Source organism: Corythoichthys intestinalis, chromosome 10 (assembly GCF_030265065.1).
Source record: "Corythoichthys intestinalis isolate RoL2023-P3 chromosome 10, ASM3026506v1, whole genome shotgun sequence".
Lineage (NCBI taxonomy): Eukaryota > Metazoa > Chordata > Actinopteri > Syngnathiformes > Syngnathidae > Corythoichthys > Corythoichthys intestinalis.
In genome coordinates, this window is record NC_080404.1 from 24,090,242 (window position 1) to 24,102,949 (window position 12,708).

General features: G+C 39.9%; 1 protein-coding gene and 1 non-coding gene across 4 annotated transcripts in view; one reads left to right on the forward strand and one right to left on the reverse strand.

Moving 5' to 3' along the window:
- washc2c (WASH complex subunit 2C) overlaps positions 1-12,220 on the reverse strand; it is a 28,163-nt gene extending 15,943 nt beyond the window's left edge. For all 3 annotated transcript variants that reach the window (XM_057848130.1, XM_057848131.1, XM_057848129.1), the window contains exons 1-6: positions 12,054-12,220; positions 9,211-9,342; positions 8,741-8,905; positions 8,593-8,661; positions 1,388-1,558; positions 1,221-1,314 (exon numbers count right to left, since the gene is read on the reverse strand). In XM_057848130.1, coding sequence (XP_057704113.1) covers positions 1,221-1,314; positions 1,388-1,558; positions 8,593-8,661; positions 8,741-8,905; positions 9,211-9,342 — 631 coding nt within the window. In that variant the 5' untranslated portion in view covers positions 12,054-12,220. The remainder of the gene's footprint in view (positions 1-1,220; positions 1,315-1,387; positions 1,559-8,592; positions 8,662-8,740; positions 8,906-9,210; positions 9,343-12,053) is intronic.
- A 299-nt stretch (positions 12,221-12,519) lies between these two features.
- Positions 12,520-12,591, forward strand: trnaa-ugc (transfer RNA alanine (anticodon UGC)). Its single transcript has one exon. It is a non-coding gene; the product is annotated as a tRNA-Ala (tRNA).
- The last annotated feature ends 117 nt before the right edge of the window (positions 12,592-12,708 follow it).

Consider the following 12,708-nt stretch of genomic DNA (forward strand, 5'->3'; position numbering starts at 1 on the left):
ATTTTAGTAATCGAATAATCGACTGAAAATTCTATCGATTAATCGAGTAATCGGATAAAACAAATATATTTTTAGGTGAAGAGCAATTATACATATACATGAGAAAACAAGACATTTCATCTAATCTTGAACCATTTTCAGTCAATCAATGTCTTTATTTTCGATGTATATTGTTGAAAACAGCCAACAATTGCATCTCAGGTGTAACTAGAATTAAAAAAAAAGACTAATTCACTGCTTTCACTCAAAAAACTTTTAGATCTTATTAATATATATATATATCTTACCTAAAAATGCCGTTACGCTTGATAACACACATCACTTAAAAGTTAGGATTTTTTCCCCACGTGTTTCAATTGAATTTCTCTTTGTGTCAAGCCATTTTTAAGTTCTAGTTAAGTTTTAAGTTAGTCTAAACTGTAAGTCCTGATAGGATTTAGAGTTTTTGCAGTGTTCAAAATAAATGTATGATACAGGCTGTATTGGAGCACATTAGGGACCAGTGCTACTTGGTGTTTTATCCAGCAATGAATACTGAGCTAAAACTGATAGTTAGCATGATTAAGTTTTTATTTTACACCCTCATCACTCCACAATGCTATGTTATGTTAAAGCCTGTATGTAAGACACGTTAGCCACGCATCGACAGTGGTCATAATTAATTGAAACCTAGCCCTCCGCAGGGCTAACGTTCCGTGAGCTAGTAGCGACAGTAACGTTAATCTTATTTATTAGCGCTTAGCGTTCTTTATTAGCGCTCTTTATTAGCGCTTAGCGCTGTACTGTTTTAAGATGGCGGCTGTTTACAAACGCTGCCCAGACGCGGCCGAGTCTGTCATGCCCATCTAGTTCAACATACATGTGATCTCTATGAGACGCGCCAGACGCTGCCTGTTACCAATGTAGCATTGTGCGGGCTAGTATTTAGCAACGTCGGCGTCGTTTGTGGCGGCTGTCGGCTGCGGTAAGTTTTTTTTTTTGCCCTTCTTCCTCTCTGCACGTGACAGCGCGTTGTCCCGCATTAAAAGTAGTCCTAGCAAAACGTGATGCTTAGAGCTGTCAAAATAAACGATTACTCGAGGTGAATAAAATTACTCGGATCAGTTTTTAAACTCGAGTTACTCGAGTTGCTCGAGTACTCGTTTCAGCTCTAATCTGTTGTGTGTGTGCTTTCTAAAAATTCCGATTCTCAGTATCTATACGGTGAATGAGTGCATCACCATCGCTAGACAGGTCGCCGAGACCGACGTCCTCTTGTTCCATAAAGGCTTGGGAGCCAATCAGTAAAGGGAGAGGTCTGTCCACGTAAAGATCCTTCACAAACAAACAAACGGGGGAAAATCATAAAACAGTTTTTATAAAACCCAACGTAAAGATCAGACTGTACCTTGGGCTCCAAGATGGCATCCAGTCGGTCGTTGCCCTCCTCGTCCTCGGAATCAGAGTTCCCCGCTTTGATGTCCAGGTGCTCGAAGGCAGACTCCAGCACCCCTAAGCCGAAATTCACCGCTTGCTGCATCTTGGGGATCAGCTCGGATTCTTTCGGTACTCGACTTTTCTATCAGGGGAAAACAAAAATATACACAATACATGGAAAATTAAATTAAAAATACAACAAAAAATGGAAAAGCCTAAATTTAAATTAAATTAAAATACATAGTAAACATTCAAAAGAAATGATAAACATTTAGAAAATGTATTAAAAATACCGCAACTAGTTTCTGGTAACGATGAAGGCAAATTAATAGAGACTAAACCAGGGGTCCCCAACGACCGGTCCGTGGCGCATTTGGTACCGGGCCGTGCAGAAATAATAAATAATTTATTAACGACTGCATTCTGGCCGATTGACTTCGGTCTGTGCCGCTTAACCCACCAATATCCCTTTCTACTCTAGATCTACAACTACAGGATAGGAGGTCGTCATAGAAATGCATTGATTGGACTGTTAGCAGTACATCTTGTTTTGAATATCTATGTGCGCTTGGCCTCGATAATAACGTATCACGTAGGGCGGGCGCATTACATTTGTTACCGGAAATAATCAGCCCCCACACTAGAATGACTGAAAACAGACGTCTTTGGACAGATTTTTTACGGGGAAAAGGGAACCTGACGGGCCAGAAGACAACCTCAAAGAAAACAAAATCTATGCTACTTCCCAATCACTAAATACCCACGAACTGCGAAGGAATGGATTCGTGACCCATATGTGAATAAACCGAGTGGTTGGAGCATGTCTGTGCAACAGGAATATCAGCTTGTAGAGATTGCAAATCACGGCGACCTTAAACGTACATTTGAGACAACAACTCTACCGAGGTTCTGGATTAAAGTAATTTCGGAATATCCTGACATCGCTAGGGGCGCACGAAAAACTTCTACAATTTCCAACATCGTATCTTTGTGATGCTAGCGTCTCTCACTATCCCATCTCGGGACCATCTCGTCACAACGAAAGAAGCTCAGGCCTCCCACTGATTCAGCGGGTGAGTTGTATTTTCCCTGCACTTAACACGACGGGGCTAAAACCAAATGTTATTTTATTTTACATTTGTTGTATTTTTCTGCCGCACATTGCCGGTGTTCTGAAGTTTGGCATGCGCATAACGTTAAAAATGAACGCGAATGCAGCGATTCCAAAGTACACACTACAAACTTTCTTTAAAGAAATGAATATTAACTTACGTTTGCCATGTTAACTGCACACAACTGCTCACAGCTCTCTCACTTAACGACTTCGCCGTGTCGTTAAGCATTAATTTACGCCATTTTCGTGTTGCACATGCATGTTTATGATGTAAATAGTTTTTTAGCACCGCTGGATAACATTGAGAGTACAACTGACAACTGAATATAAAAGAGGGCTTTTTCACCGCCACAAAAGCTTTGGGAGCAAACAAAATTTAATAAGGGTGCAAAATTTGACAGAACACCGGTCCATGAAAAAAAAAGACCCAAATCACACCGGTCCGTGGTGCCAAAAAGGTTGGGCACCCCTGGACTAAACTAGCCAATTCTGTGAAACTGCGACTAGTTTCACCTCAACTAGTTTCTGACAAAGATGAATTCACACTGGAAGGAAATAGCCCAGCCAATGAATGTTGCGAAGATTTGTTTTTAAATTACATGCCACGCAAGCCAGAAATGATATGTAAATGACACCCCAGTGACGTTCCTCTGTCATTCAGGTGTTTGTAGGACCACATACTGTGATCCTATTCCACGTGCAAGACTCTGTGGGGGAACAGTGATTGTCAGAGTAGCAAACGGTCTCTCTTCCCCAATCCCAATCTCGTACATATGAAAAACGCAAAAGGCCTTTATATACATTTTCTCTCACCATCTTGTTATTTCCTGAGTCTCCAGTTAATTTGCTAGGGACGTGGCGCATTGACAATAACATAATTGGCCTTAGTACTCATACCAGACGGAAAATTGTTGATCAAAAGAAAACAGCAATTACCAGTTGGTGATATTTTTGGTCACTCGAGTTCATCAGCTTGTTTGTGTTCTCTCAAATTAAAAAATTGTGAATGCGACGCTCTGTTTGGCAAAATGGGAAAAACGGTTGCTGTAGAAGAGGATATGCAAACTAAATTATGTGTCACTACGACGTCACCAGCAAGACATTTGTCTTATACAGCAAATTTGGCATTGAATCGATGTACAAAATTCAGGCATGAAAATGGGTCAGGGGTTAAAAAGGTGAGAAAGGTGTGGAGGAAATATGTTCCGGCGTTCTGCCAAAATGTCCTCTGTCGGCGAAACGTCCTACATGTGGCGAATTTGACCATTTGAATTTTTCACATAAGGCTTAATATTCGAGCGGGGGTTTAATTAGTTGAAGAAGCTGATTTCAACCACCATTGACTCGCGCTAGCTTAGCCACTCCGGAGCCCTGAAACTAACAAATAACTGGCAAACTGCACAGAATTTGTTCAAATCAACTCCAACGACTAATTAAACCCCAGCTAACTCAAAGATTAAGCCTAATGTAAAAAATTCTGAACTTCCCTTTTAAAATAAAGACCATTGAATATGGCCATTAAAATGTTGTCTATAAAAGTTTTAGAGCAATAAAAAAAAAAACAAAAATGAATGAAATGAACAAGAATCCTTCAAACTACTGTATTTCATAATGGGTCCAAATTATTTTTCGAACAGATCATGTGACCATAGCACCTTAGAGACAGCCGTTTGCATTGCTTAGCCAAAACTACAGCTGAGGAGGCAAGATGGATATTTAGAATTTCTTTAAACCTAAGCTTTCAAAACCTTCAACAACAACTGAGCTTGAACCGAGGATTGAGCACAAGCAGTATCAAAAAGTCCTGGCTTTCTTGTTACCTGTTGTGCTGTAATTCCAAGTGGTGCTTGAATTGGATGCTTATAGCGGTCGACAGTCTTTTTGAGCCAGCGCAAAGTTCGCAGCGCACGGAGATATTTTTGCCATCTTTACTGGACAAAAATGTGAAGTAATGGCTGTGTTTCCAGTGTGTAAATGCAGCCATTTGTAGTATATCTCCTGCTTATTTCATTGCATCCTGGCGAGGTAGCAAGGCTATGTTGTTTTGGCGGCAAACTTCCAGCGCTCACGGCTCACGCATCATGGTAATACATGTGACCCTTTTTTTTTACCCATCCCCGATTAGAAAATGTGACATGTGATGTCACTCCCATGACTACAGTATTCTTCATTCTACATACATTATGGGGCAATAACAAAATAGTAACGTACAGGCATCAAGGAAAGTAATTTTACTCAGATTACTGATTTAGAAAAATGAACGCGTTAGATTGTCCTTTACTGAAAGAAAGTAATCAGATTACAGTTACGCATTACTCACATAAAGCTTTACTGACAACACTGCTTTTATATTACCGTTAAATACACAAGCTTGACGCTACCTTAACGGGAGCTATTTTTTCACCGGACGCTCTGGCAGTGTTCAACGCAAGCTGCAACGAACGGCAGTAACTTTGTCATACTGCAAAATATGAAAACGATTAAAACCATTACTCACCAAATTCAATATGCTGGCAAATGCATTCATCTAAAAAAATTGGGAGTGAGACCTCACCTCGTCCAGCAAACATGAATTTGTGCTTAGGACAAGATCATCTGTCGCAATTAGCGATCGTTGACGCTCTGTGATTAACTTCAAAGAAGTTGCTCTCCTAGCTAAGCCTTGCCTATCATTCGTCTTTGTAAGTTTTTAGTAACTTTGTGTATTGAATTTGAAAGGAAAATGTGTGTTTTGTTTTTGGCGAACTTTTTCATGAAGCTAAACTGTTGAAGCGACTCACGTGGAGAAATATGATTGTACAACGTTTTAAATGCATTCATTTGGTATATTTCACAACCACAATTAAGATCATTGCAAGGCTAATCGCCGACAACATACAGTTTCAAATTCAAGATGCTTTTTTCTTCCACCATCATTACATTTTGAATAATGTTTAGCTGGTACCAAGTGAAAGAAGCCGGCCTCGTCTACGGATCATCAGTTTAAACAGGTGTGTCCAAACCTTTTGCAAAGGGGGCCAGATTTGGTGTGGTAAAAATGCGGGGGACTACCTTGGCTGATTTACATAGAACAATATATTTAAACAAATTTTAGCAAGCCCTTCTGTGTGTCACATTTGCTTTATTATTATTTTTTATTCATAATTTCAACAGTCTCGTCTTTGTGGCGTTCTCTTTCGACACTCGGGCTCTTGCGAAATACTGCTGGTGTGAAATTAAACTAGCTTCAAGTTGCTATAATTTCTCGCTGCGTATCTTCTCTGTAATGTTGTCGTACATGTCAGCGTGTCTTGTTCGGTAATATCATTACCGCGTCACATCGAACTCTTTGAAAACAGCGACTGTCTCTTTGCAAATGAGGCAGACACAGTTGTTGCGTGTTTTATTGAAGAAATAGTCCAATATCCACCTATCCTTGAAGCGTCGGCCATCGCAGTCAACTTTTTTGTTGTTGTTTTTGATTGTCGCCATTTTATAAAATTGGAAGTAAAGGGTCACACGGGGTAATGTTGCTTAGAGTGCTGCTCTTAACGTTTTTCAAACTTTCGTGAGAATAGGATGATTTTGTGTGGACAAGATAGTTGTAGATATCAGGGTAGCAGATGTCAGGCAGAGAGGGCGAAGACAGCGGGTCGAAAAATATCGATTTAGGCATCAAATATGGATCTGGCGAATAGATAGACAAGCTTTTCCACATAACGCCTTTTATGCAACGCATCCAATGAGTTTACAGCGTCTGAAAGCACCGGGGCTTCCATGAATTGCACTATAAATTGCACGGCAAATTGAAACCATTGAGAATACGGATAAACAATGACGGACAATACGGCGGCCGGATACAGCGACACGTCATTCTGTGACGTTGGTGAGTAGGGTCTATATATACACGTATAATATATATTGCAGACCCATAGAAATGTAGTCCAGTCAATACACATACACACAGTAGGCTATGTGCCCACTAAACATTTTTATAAATTACTATCACGACAATTGTCCTTGACAAATTGTTATTCCCATTCAACTGATATTCTCATTCAATGTTCTAGATTTCACACGAACAAAAACCGAAATAAACTGACAAACTATTCAACCAGCATGTTTCCAAACGTAGCAGTTCAAAACTACGTTTCCCATAATGCCTAGCGTGGTTTAGCTTACTGAAAGCTAGCTGAGGCAAAAATCAAACTTTGCTATAAAAGTTTACAATCATCGGCAGCACAACGATAACCCTAACCCTAACCCAACGACACCAAACGGGATTTTACAGTCAAAGCTCCGACAGAAGTCAACAGTTGCCATTATATACGTATTTATCGTAAAAAACTTCAGCCGTTGTGGCCAAATCGTCAACCCAGTAGATGGCGGTAATGCCTCATGGTAGGGGTAAACTGCCAACAAAAATAAGAGGAACGACTCCTTCCCTCCCTACTACTAGGAGTCATGTCATCGCAGGCAGGCGCTGCCACCCAGCGGCCGGAGGGATTCTCTTCAAATTGGTCCCGTGAAAAATCATAAAAACCGGACATTTTTATGAATTTATAAAACCCGCCCAGATGACGAGGATACTACGTGAAAGTAGGACTTGTCCGGGCAAAAGAGGACGTTTGGTCACCCTATGCTAGCAGACTGAAAAATTCTTCAGCTCATTCCACTTCTGTTAGGAGATGTTTTTTAGTGGGTGGGGCCAAGGTAGCTGAGAAAGAAAGACTCATTAGGACCTACTTTTCTGTGACTATTTTTGAAGGATTTGTGTCCTAGGGCACTTTCACTTTAGACCAAAAGGACCACGGTCCAGTTGGAGAGCTACCTCACAACAACACTAGAGGCGTGCAAAATTTCGCATTCATAGATTATTCACAATTCGGCCGTGGAAGATTTGAGAACGATTCACAAATATCCAAATTCCGATTATTTAATTATACCAGATAAAGCGGAACTAAAACACAGTCAGGGCGGTGTTCGGGACGCAATGAGGAACAGACTGAGAGTAAATATCATGTTCAACTTATGCCACTAGATAGAAAAAGACATAGCTAGCTGCGGCCGACAGCTGCAACAAACAATGCCCAGTTGCTAGTTCCTACAAACATACGGCCACATAATGCTACGGTAGATATCACATATGTATAGAACTAGATGCGAAATGACAGACTTGCCGGCGTTAGTAAACAGCCGCCATCTTAAAGCAGTAGACTTCTCTAGAATTAAGTTTTTATCTAAAATACTCCTAAATCGGCAAAATCTTGACTTGAATCCATCTTTAAATGATGAAACAGATTTTATACGTTCACATGTCGAAAGTACACAGAAGGGAAATTATGGAATAACGGGAGCAATTTTAACAACTTTAACGGTTGATTCACAACATGAAAATAATTGAATGCAGTTTAGATCTGCCGATACAGAATCGGGACTTGAGTATTTTATTTACCGTTTTGAATGTTAACTTGATAATGAAATAGTAGTTTGGTTTTTAGAGGATTTTTTAACAATTTTGGAATGAATGTATGAAACATTAAAAGCAGGGGGGCTGCATCAATAATCGATTTAGGTGCCCCAAGATTCCCACCTCTAAACAACACTACTTGCAAATGACTTGTTGAAAAGGTTCAGTACTATTCACACTGCGCCAACCGAACTTCCCAAGTAGCCTCACGTGAACGAAAGGCATACTCATTGATTGGACAAATTTAGTGGAGGAAATACCTCCCTCCTGGGAGGGGAGGGAGCGTCACAGCAGCTGCACGTAATGTAGCATAAGCGCAACCTGGTCCGCTTGCATTTACAAGCAAAGGAGGGTGCGCTTAAAGCGGACTGAGACCCACGATTTTTGAACGAACCAAAGTTTGTTTGTTTGGTCCTAACTAGAGTTCGAATGCAAGTTCACATTTACAAAATGAAGGGGACTATCTGACAAATAGAACTCTGGTCCATTTAAAACAGACCAAACAGCCCTAGTCTGAAAGCGCCCCAAATTATGGTCAATGTTCAATCATTTGAAAGCACCTGCTGTAGTATTTCATAGCCCCTGTAAGCTCTCAAATGATACTTGGTGGTACCTGATCAGGCTGCTTTTCCGCACCATCATTTTTGGACACGGGCTCCTCAACTTCTTCATCGTAAACTCTCTGCAACAGGAAACAAATGTTGACGCCATGCAACTTCGGCAAAGCGAGTGAGACTTATAAGAGGGATTTTTGACTTTACGTTCTCGATAAATTGCGTATTTGAGAGCATGAGGAAGTCGTTGAAGACCGAGTGCAGGCTGCTGTCGGTGGCCTTGGTGTCTCGGATCAGACTGTCCAGCTGCTTTTCCATCTCGTGAGTCTTGGACAACATTCGCTGAGAGAAGTCTTGGAGGAACAAAAGGAGCTGGAAACCCCACCAAAAAAAAAAGAAAAGAAAAACACAGTATTTTTAGTAATTAAAACAAAAAGAACCCCACAAAGATCTGATGTCCACATTTGTGAACATAAAATTTTGGGTCATGTAGAGCACATTTGGTATAAAAGGCTTCCATTGATGTGATAAGGAATCCAATTCATTTGAAGTGGAAGGAACATCACTCGCTGTCAGCTTTCCACTTCAAATGGATTGGTCGTCTACTCGTGATAAAGGAATTTCAATTCCCAGCTGTTTGGTCTGATCTTTTTTTCCTCTTCTTTTTCTTTTGTTACCCCAGAGTCGGCCGCCAGCGACCAGTTGCCGGCACTCTGCCGCATTTCCTCCAGGCTCCACGGCCTCTCCCAAATTTGAGCTTCTTTCCCTTCGTCCGGGCTGTTCGGCGTCCCGTCGGGCATCCCATTCATCTGCCGACACAACAGTGAAAGTCAGTTGTCGTGTCTGACCTGCAGTGAATTGCGGCGAAAACAACAACCCATTGGACCCATTAAAGATTTAGTAATTCCATTTCCTGTTATTAGGAGTCGTGACTTGTGTTAGAAATCTGTCGCGGGGGGAGCATTTGCAGAATTCCAGAGGCTTGAGGGCAGGATTTTAAATGGGCATTGTACAAAAGAGGATTTGGGTTACAAGTAAGGGGGGAAAAAAGAACAAATTACCGTCAGAATGTCAAGAGATTTGAATAAAGTCTAATATTTTCTGATATGACTTCAGTTTAAAAAAAAAATCATATTTCTCAATAATGAGCAACTTTTTCCCCTCTTAAAAATGAACATCTATTTTCAAAAGAATTCATTCTATTGAATTCAAGGGCGTAGGTTTGGTTTCAACATTGGTAGGGACGATATAACAGCATAACCTGCATGTACACTTTTTGCTTAGGAATGGACATTAGTAAACCCAAACAGATTGGGTGAATGGGGGTCAGGGCAACATTTCTAATGAATATGAACCTAATTAATTGATAGGCGAAATGATCAATGCAAAATAAATCAGTTTTGACTTATACTAACTTTCATACGTATCTGTTCAGGTGATACACCGTTTGATTCAAACCTTTGTTTTCAAAAACTAATAAAGAAACATTCTTGAAAAGTTCCAGAATAAATTTCTGGATTTTATTAGCAAATTCAACATACACAATAAATACAAACCTATCAATAATCTCTTAACTGTCAAGGAATGCAAAAAAATAAACCTTTGTCTTTAGACCACTCAACATTGTCTGTCTAAATTAATAAATAAAAAAAAAATAAAAAAAACTCATAACGTTAACGGCAGAAAACACATACAGGACAATTCTCTTTAAGCAGCTTCCCATTCGAGTTTTGGAGGTTAGCATGTTCACACAGTTTAATGTTAAGCTAACTCTGATGCAGGTTGGACTTTCAGTAGCAAAGTTAGTTATGTCTTTCCCATGTCCACAACACTGACGTCTTTTACATTTCTTACAGTCGCTGCTGCTGGCCCAAAAAAACTTCTAATATCCCTCCTCTTCAAAGGGGTCAAAGGAGGCGGCATGTTGTCGACATGTTGTATTTTTGTCGGGGCTGTGTGGGTGTGCATGTGTATGTATGTGTGTGTGTGTGGGGAGGTGGCGGGCAACCAATCAAACGTGCATATGAGGTTAAATAAAATAATGACGGTCTGGCACATTCAGCAAGTGAAAAGGGGTAAATGTAAGTCTGAAAATAATGTAAATATATTACTTAATAATAGTAGGGTCAATTCTATCCTTAAAACATAAAAAAGGCCATCTAAATTACCTACATAACTGAACTCATTATACTAGTACAATACAAATAAGGTTGCCTCAAAGTTGGTGGGGACAATTTGAGGATCCTGAAAAGTTGGTAGTGTTATGTCCCTACCGTCCCTATGTAAACCTACGCTGTTGATTGAATTATGATTCTCTTAACGTTATCACCCAGGGTCTCCCCTAGTGTCTTATAAGCCGGTGGGCCGCCAGGCCAAACAGTGCTACAAAAGAAAGTATAAAAAGTATGCGTCGTAGTGTAACATCCTGTTGCCGATAAGAGAACAAACTTGTCCCAGGATCTGCCAATGCGCTGAGTTGCATCGTATTATTTATTTGTAAGACTCTACTTTTAAGTATTCTTAGAATGGCTTATAGATTTACAATAGTCAAAATCCCTGTCAACTCTTTCTGTGCCATTGATGATGGATATTCAATTATGTGGCTCCTTTTCCTGCTTCAGCTGTGAATTTAAATGAATTTGTCACTAGTAGACGTTCAACCCATTTGAACTTGGAGGTCAGCAGTGAATGAACTATTGCCATCAATGACAGTCACTGACAACATTTGTAGTTTAATGATTTTTTTTTCACCCAAAAACATGGTGGGCTTCTCCACCATCAGGGTTTGCAAGTTTTTTTTAATTAATTAATTTATTTATTTTAGGGGGTGGGTGATCTATCTATAAATATGCAATTTTATTCTCGAAAAATGAAAATTATAATCAAATACGACTGGAAGACATATTTTGGTTTGAGTTCAATAATTAAAAAAAAAAAAATCGTGCTAAAATACACTACTAAGGTTAAATTGACATATTTAACCGTGCAGATTAAAAATGTACCATTACTGACTCTTTAATGCAAATACATGAAACTTTCTGGTCAAAAATCAAAGGGGAACCAGACTAGAACTGCTGCCCTCTGGTCAAAGGTTTCAAACAAACATCTTGTCAGAAAGGAAACGAGTCTTTTTTTCATTTCTTTTTTAGAAAACAATTAAAAATAAAACACATTCAATACAAAATATTCGACACAGTTTGACTGGTTCAAACCGCATTTGAACGCCAAATTGGTGCAACTTTAAACTGTCATTGCGACTGTTTTCGGGCGCCCAAAACGAACATTAAACAACGGCGAACAGAGAAACAACAGCGTCATTAAACAAAATTGTTTCCTTTCTTTGTGCTCGTTAATAGAAAAAAATTTAACTGTTTAACTGGTAGAGGACTGAGTAAGGGGTTGTTTGGTTAGCAGTTAGCTCAACTTAGCCAGACAACGCAGACGTTAACGTTATCGGAAAGAGCCAAACGCAATGAATACGTTTCAAAAAATAAAACTTGAAAAAGGAGACGGCGCTTACCTTGAATTGTCTGACCCGAACAAGCGCTTTCAACGAAAGGACGCCGAACAAAATATCGATTCCGCTCAATTTGGCCTTTCCCTCATCGGTCTTCTGACAGGTCAGCCATGTTCTGTCTGCAGACAGTCACCTGACTAATGGTTGCTAGGCAACAGCCACCAAGTCGGACGGAGTGGAACCAACCAAACATTAACAGGCCAAATGTTTTTCATTGCTGACCCCTAAGTTAGTACTTTGACTAGTTAGTACTTGAGTTATTCAAGCGCATTATACTTTCGTGTCGGTGGATATCGTTTCTCAAATTGCATTTGGATTTTTAGGGAATATGCACAATATGTCGACGTTAGCGCGAAAGCGCAATCTTGCAAACTAAAATTCTATTTATATTTCCAAAAAATGCTGAATTCACTGTAGTCTGATGTAAATAAACTATGTATATTGACAATGTCCGCTATGCATTCCACATGGGGATGTAGCTCAGTGGTAGAGCGCATGCTTTGCATGTATGAGGCCCCGGGTTCGATCCCCGGCATCTCCACTAATTTTGATAAATTATGATTTTATCCCCATAAAACGTTCACAACATGTCTATGCAATAATTATGGCTCGCTATCAAAATATGTTCATCTTTCTGCACATGCAATCAAACTGTGTG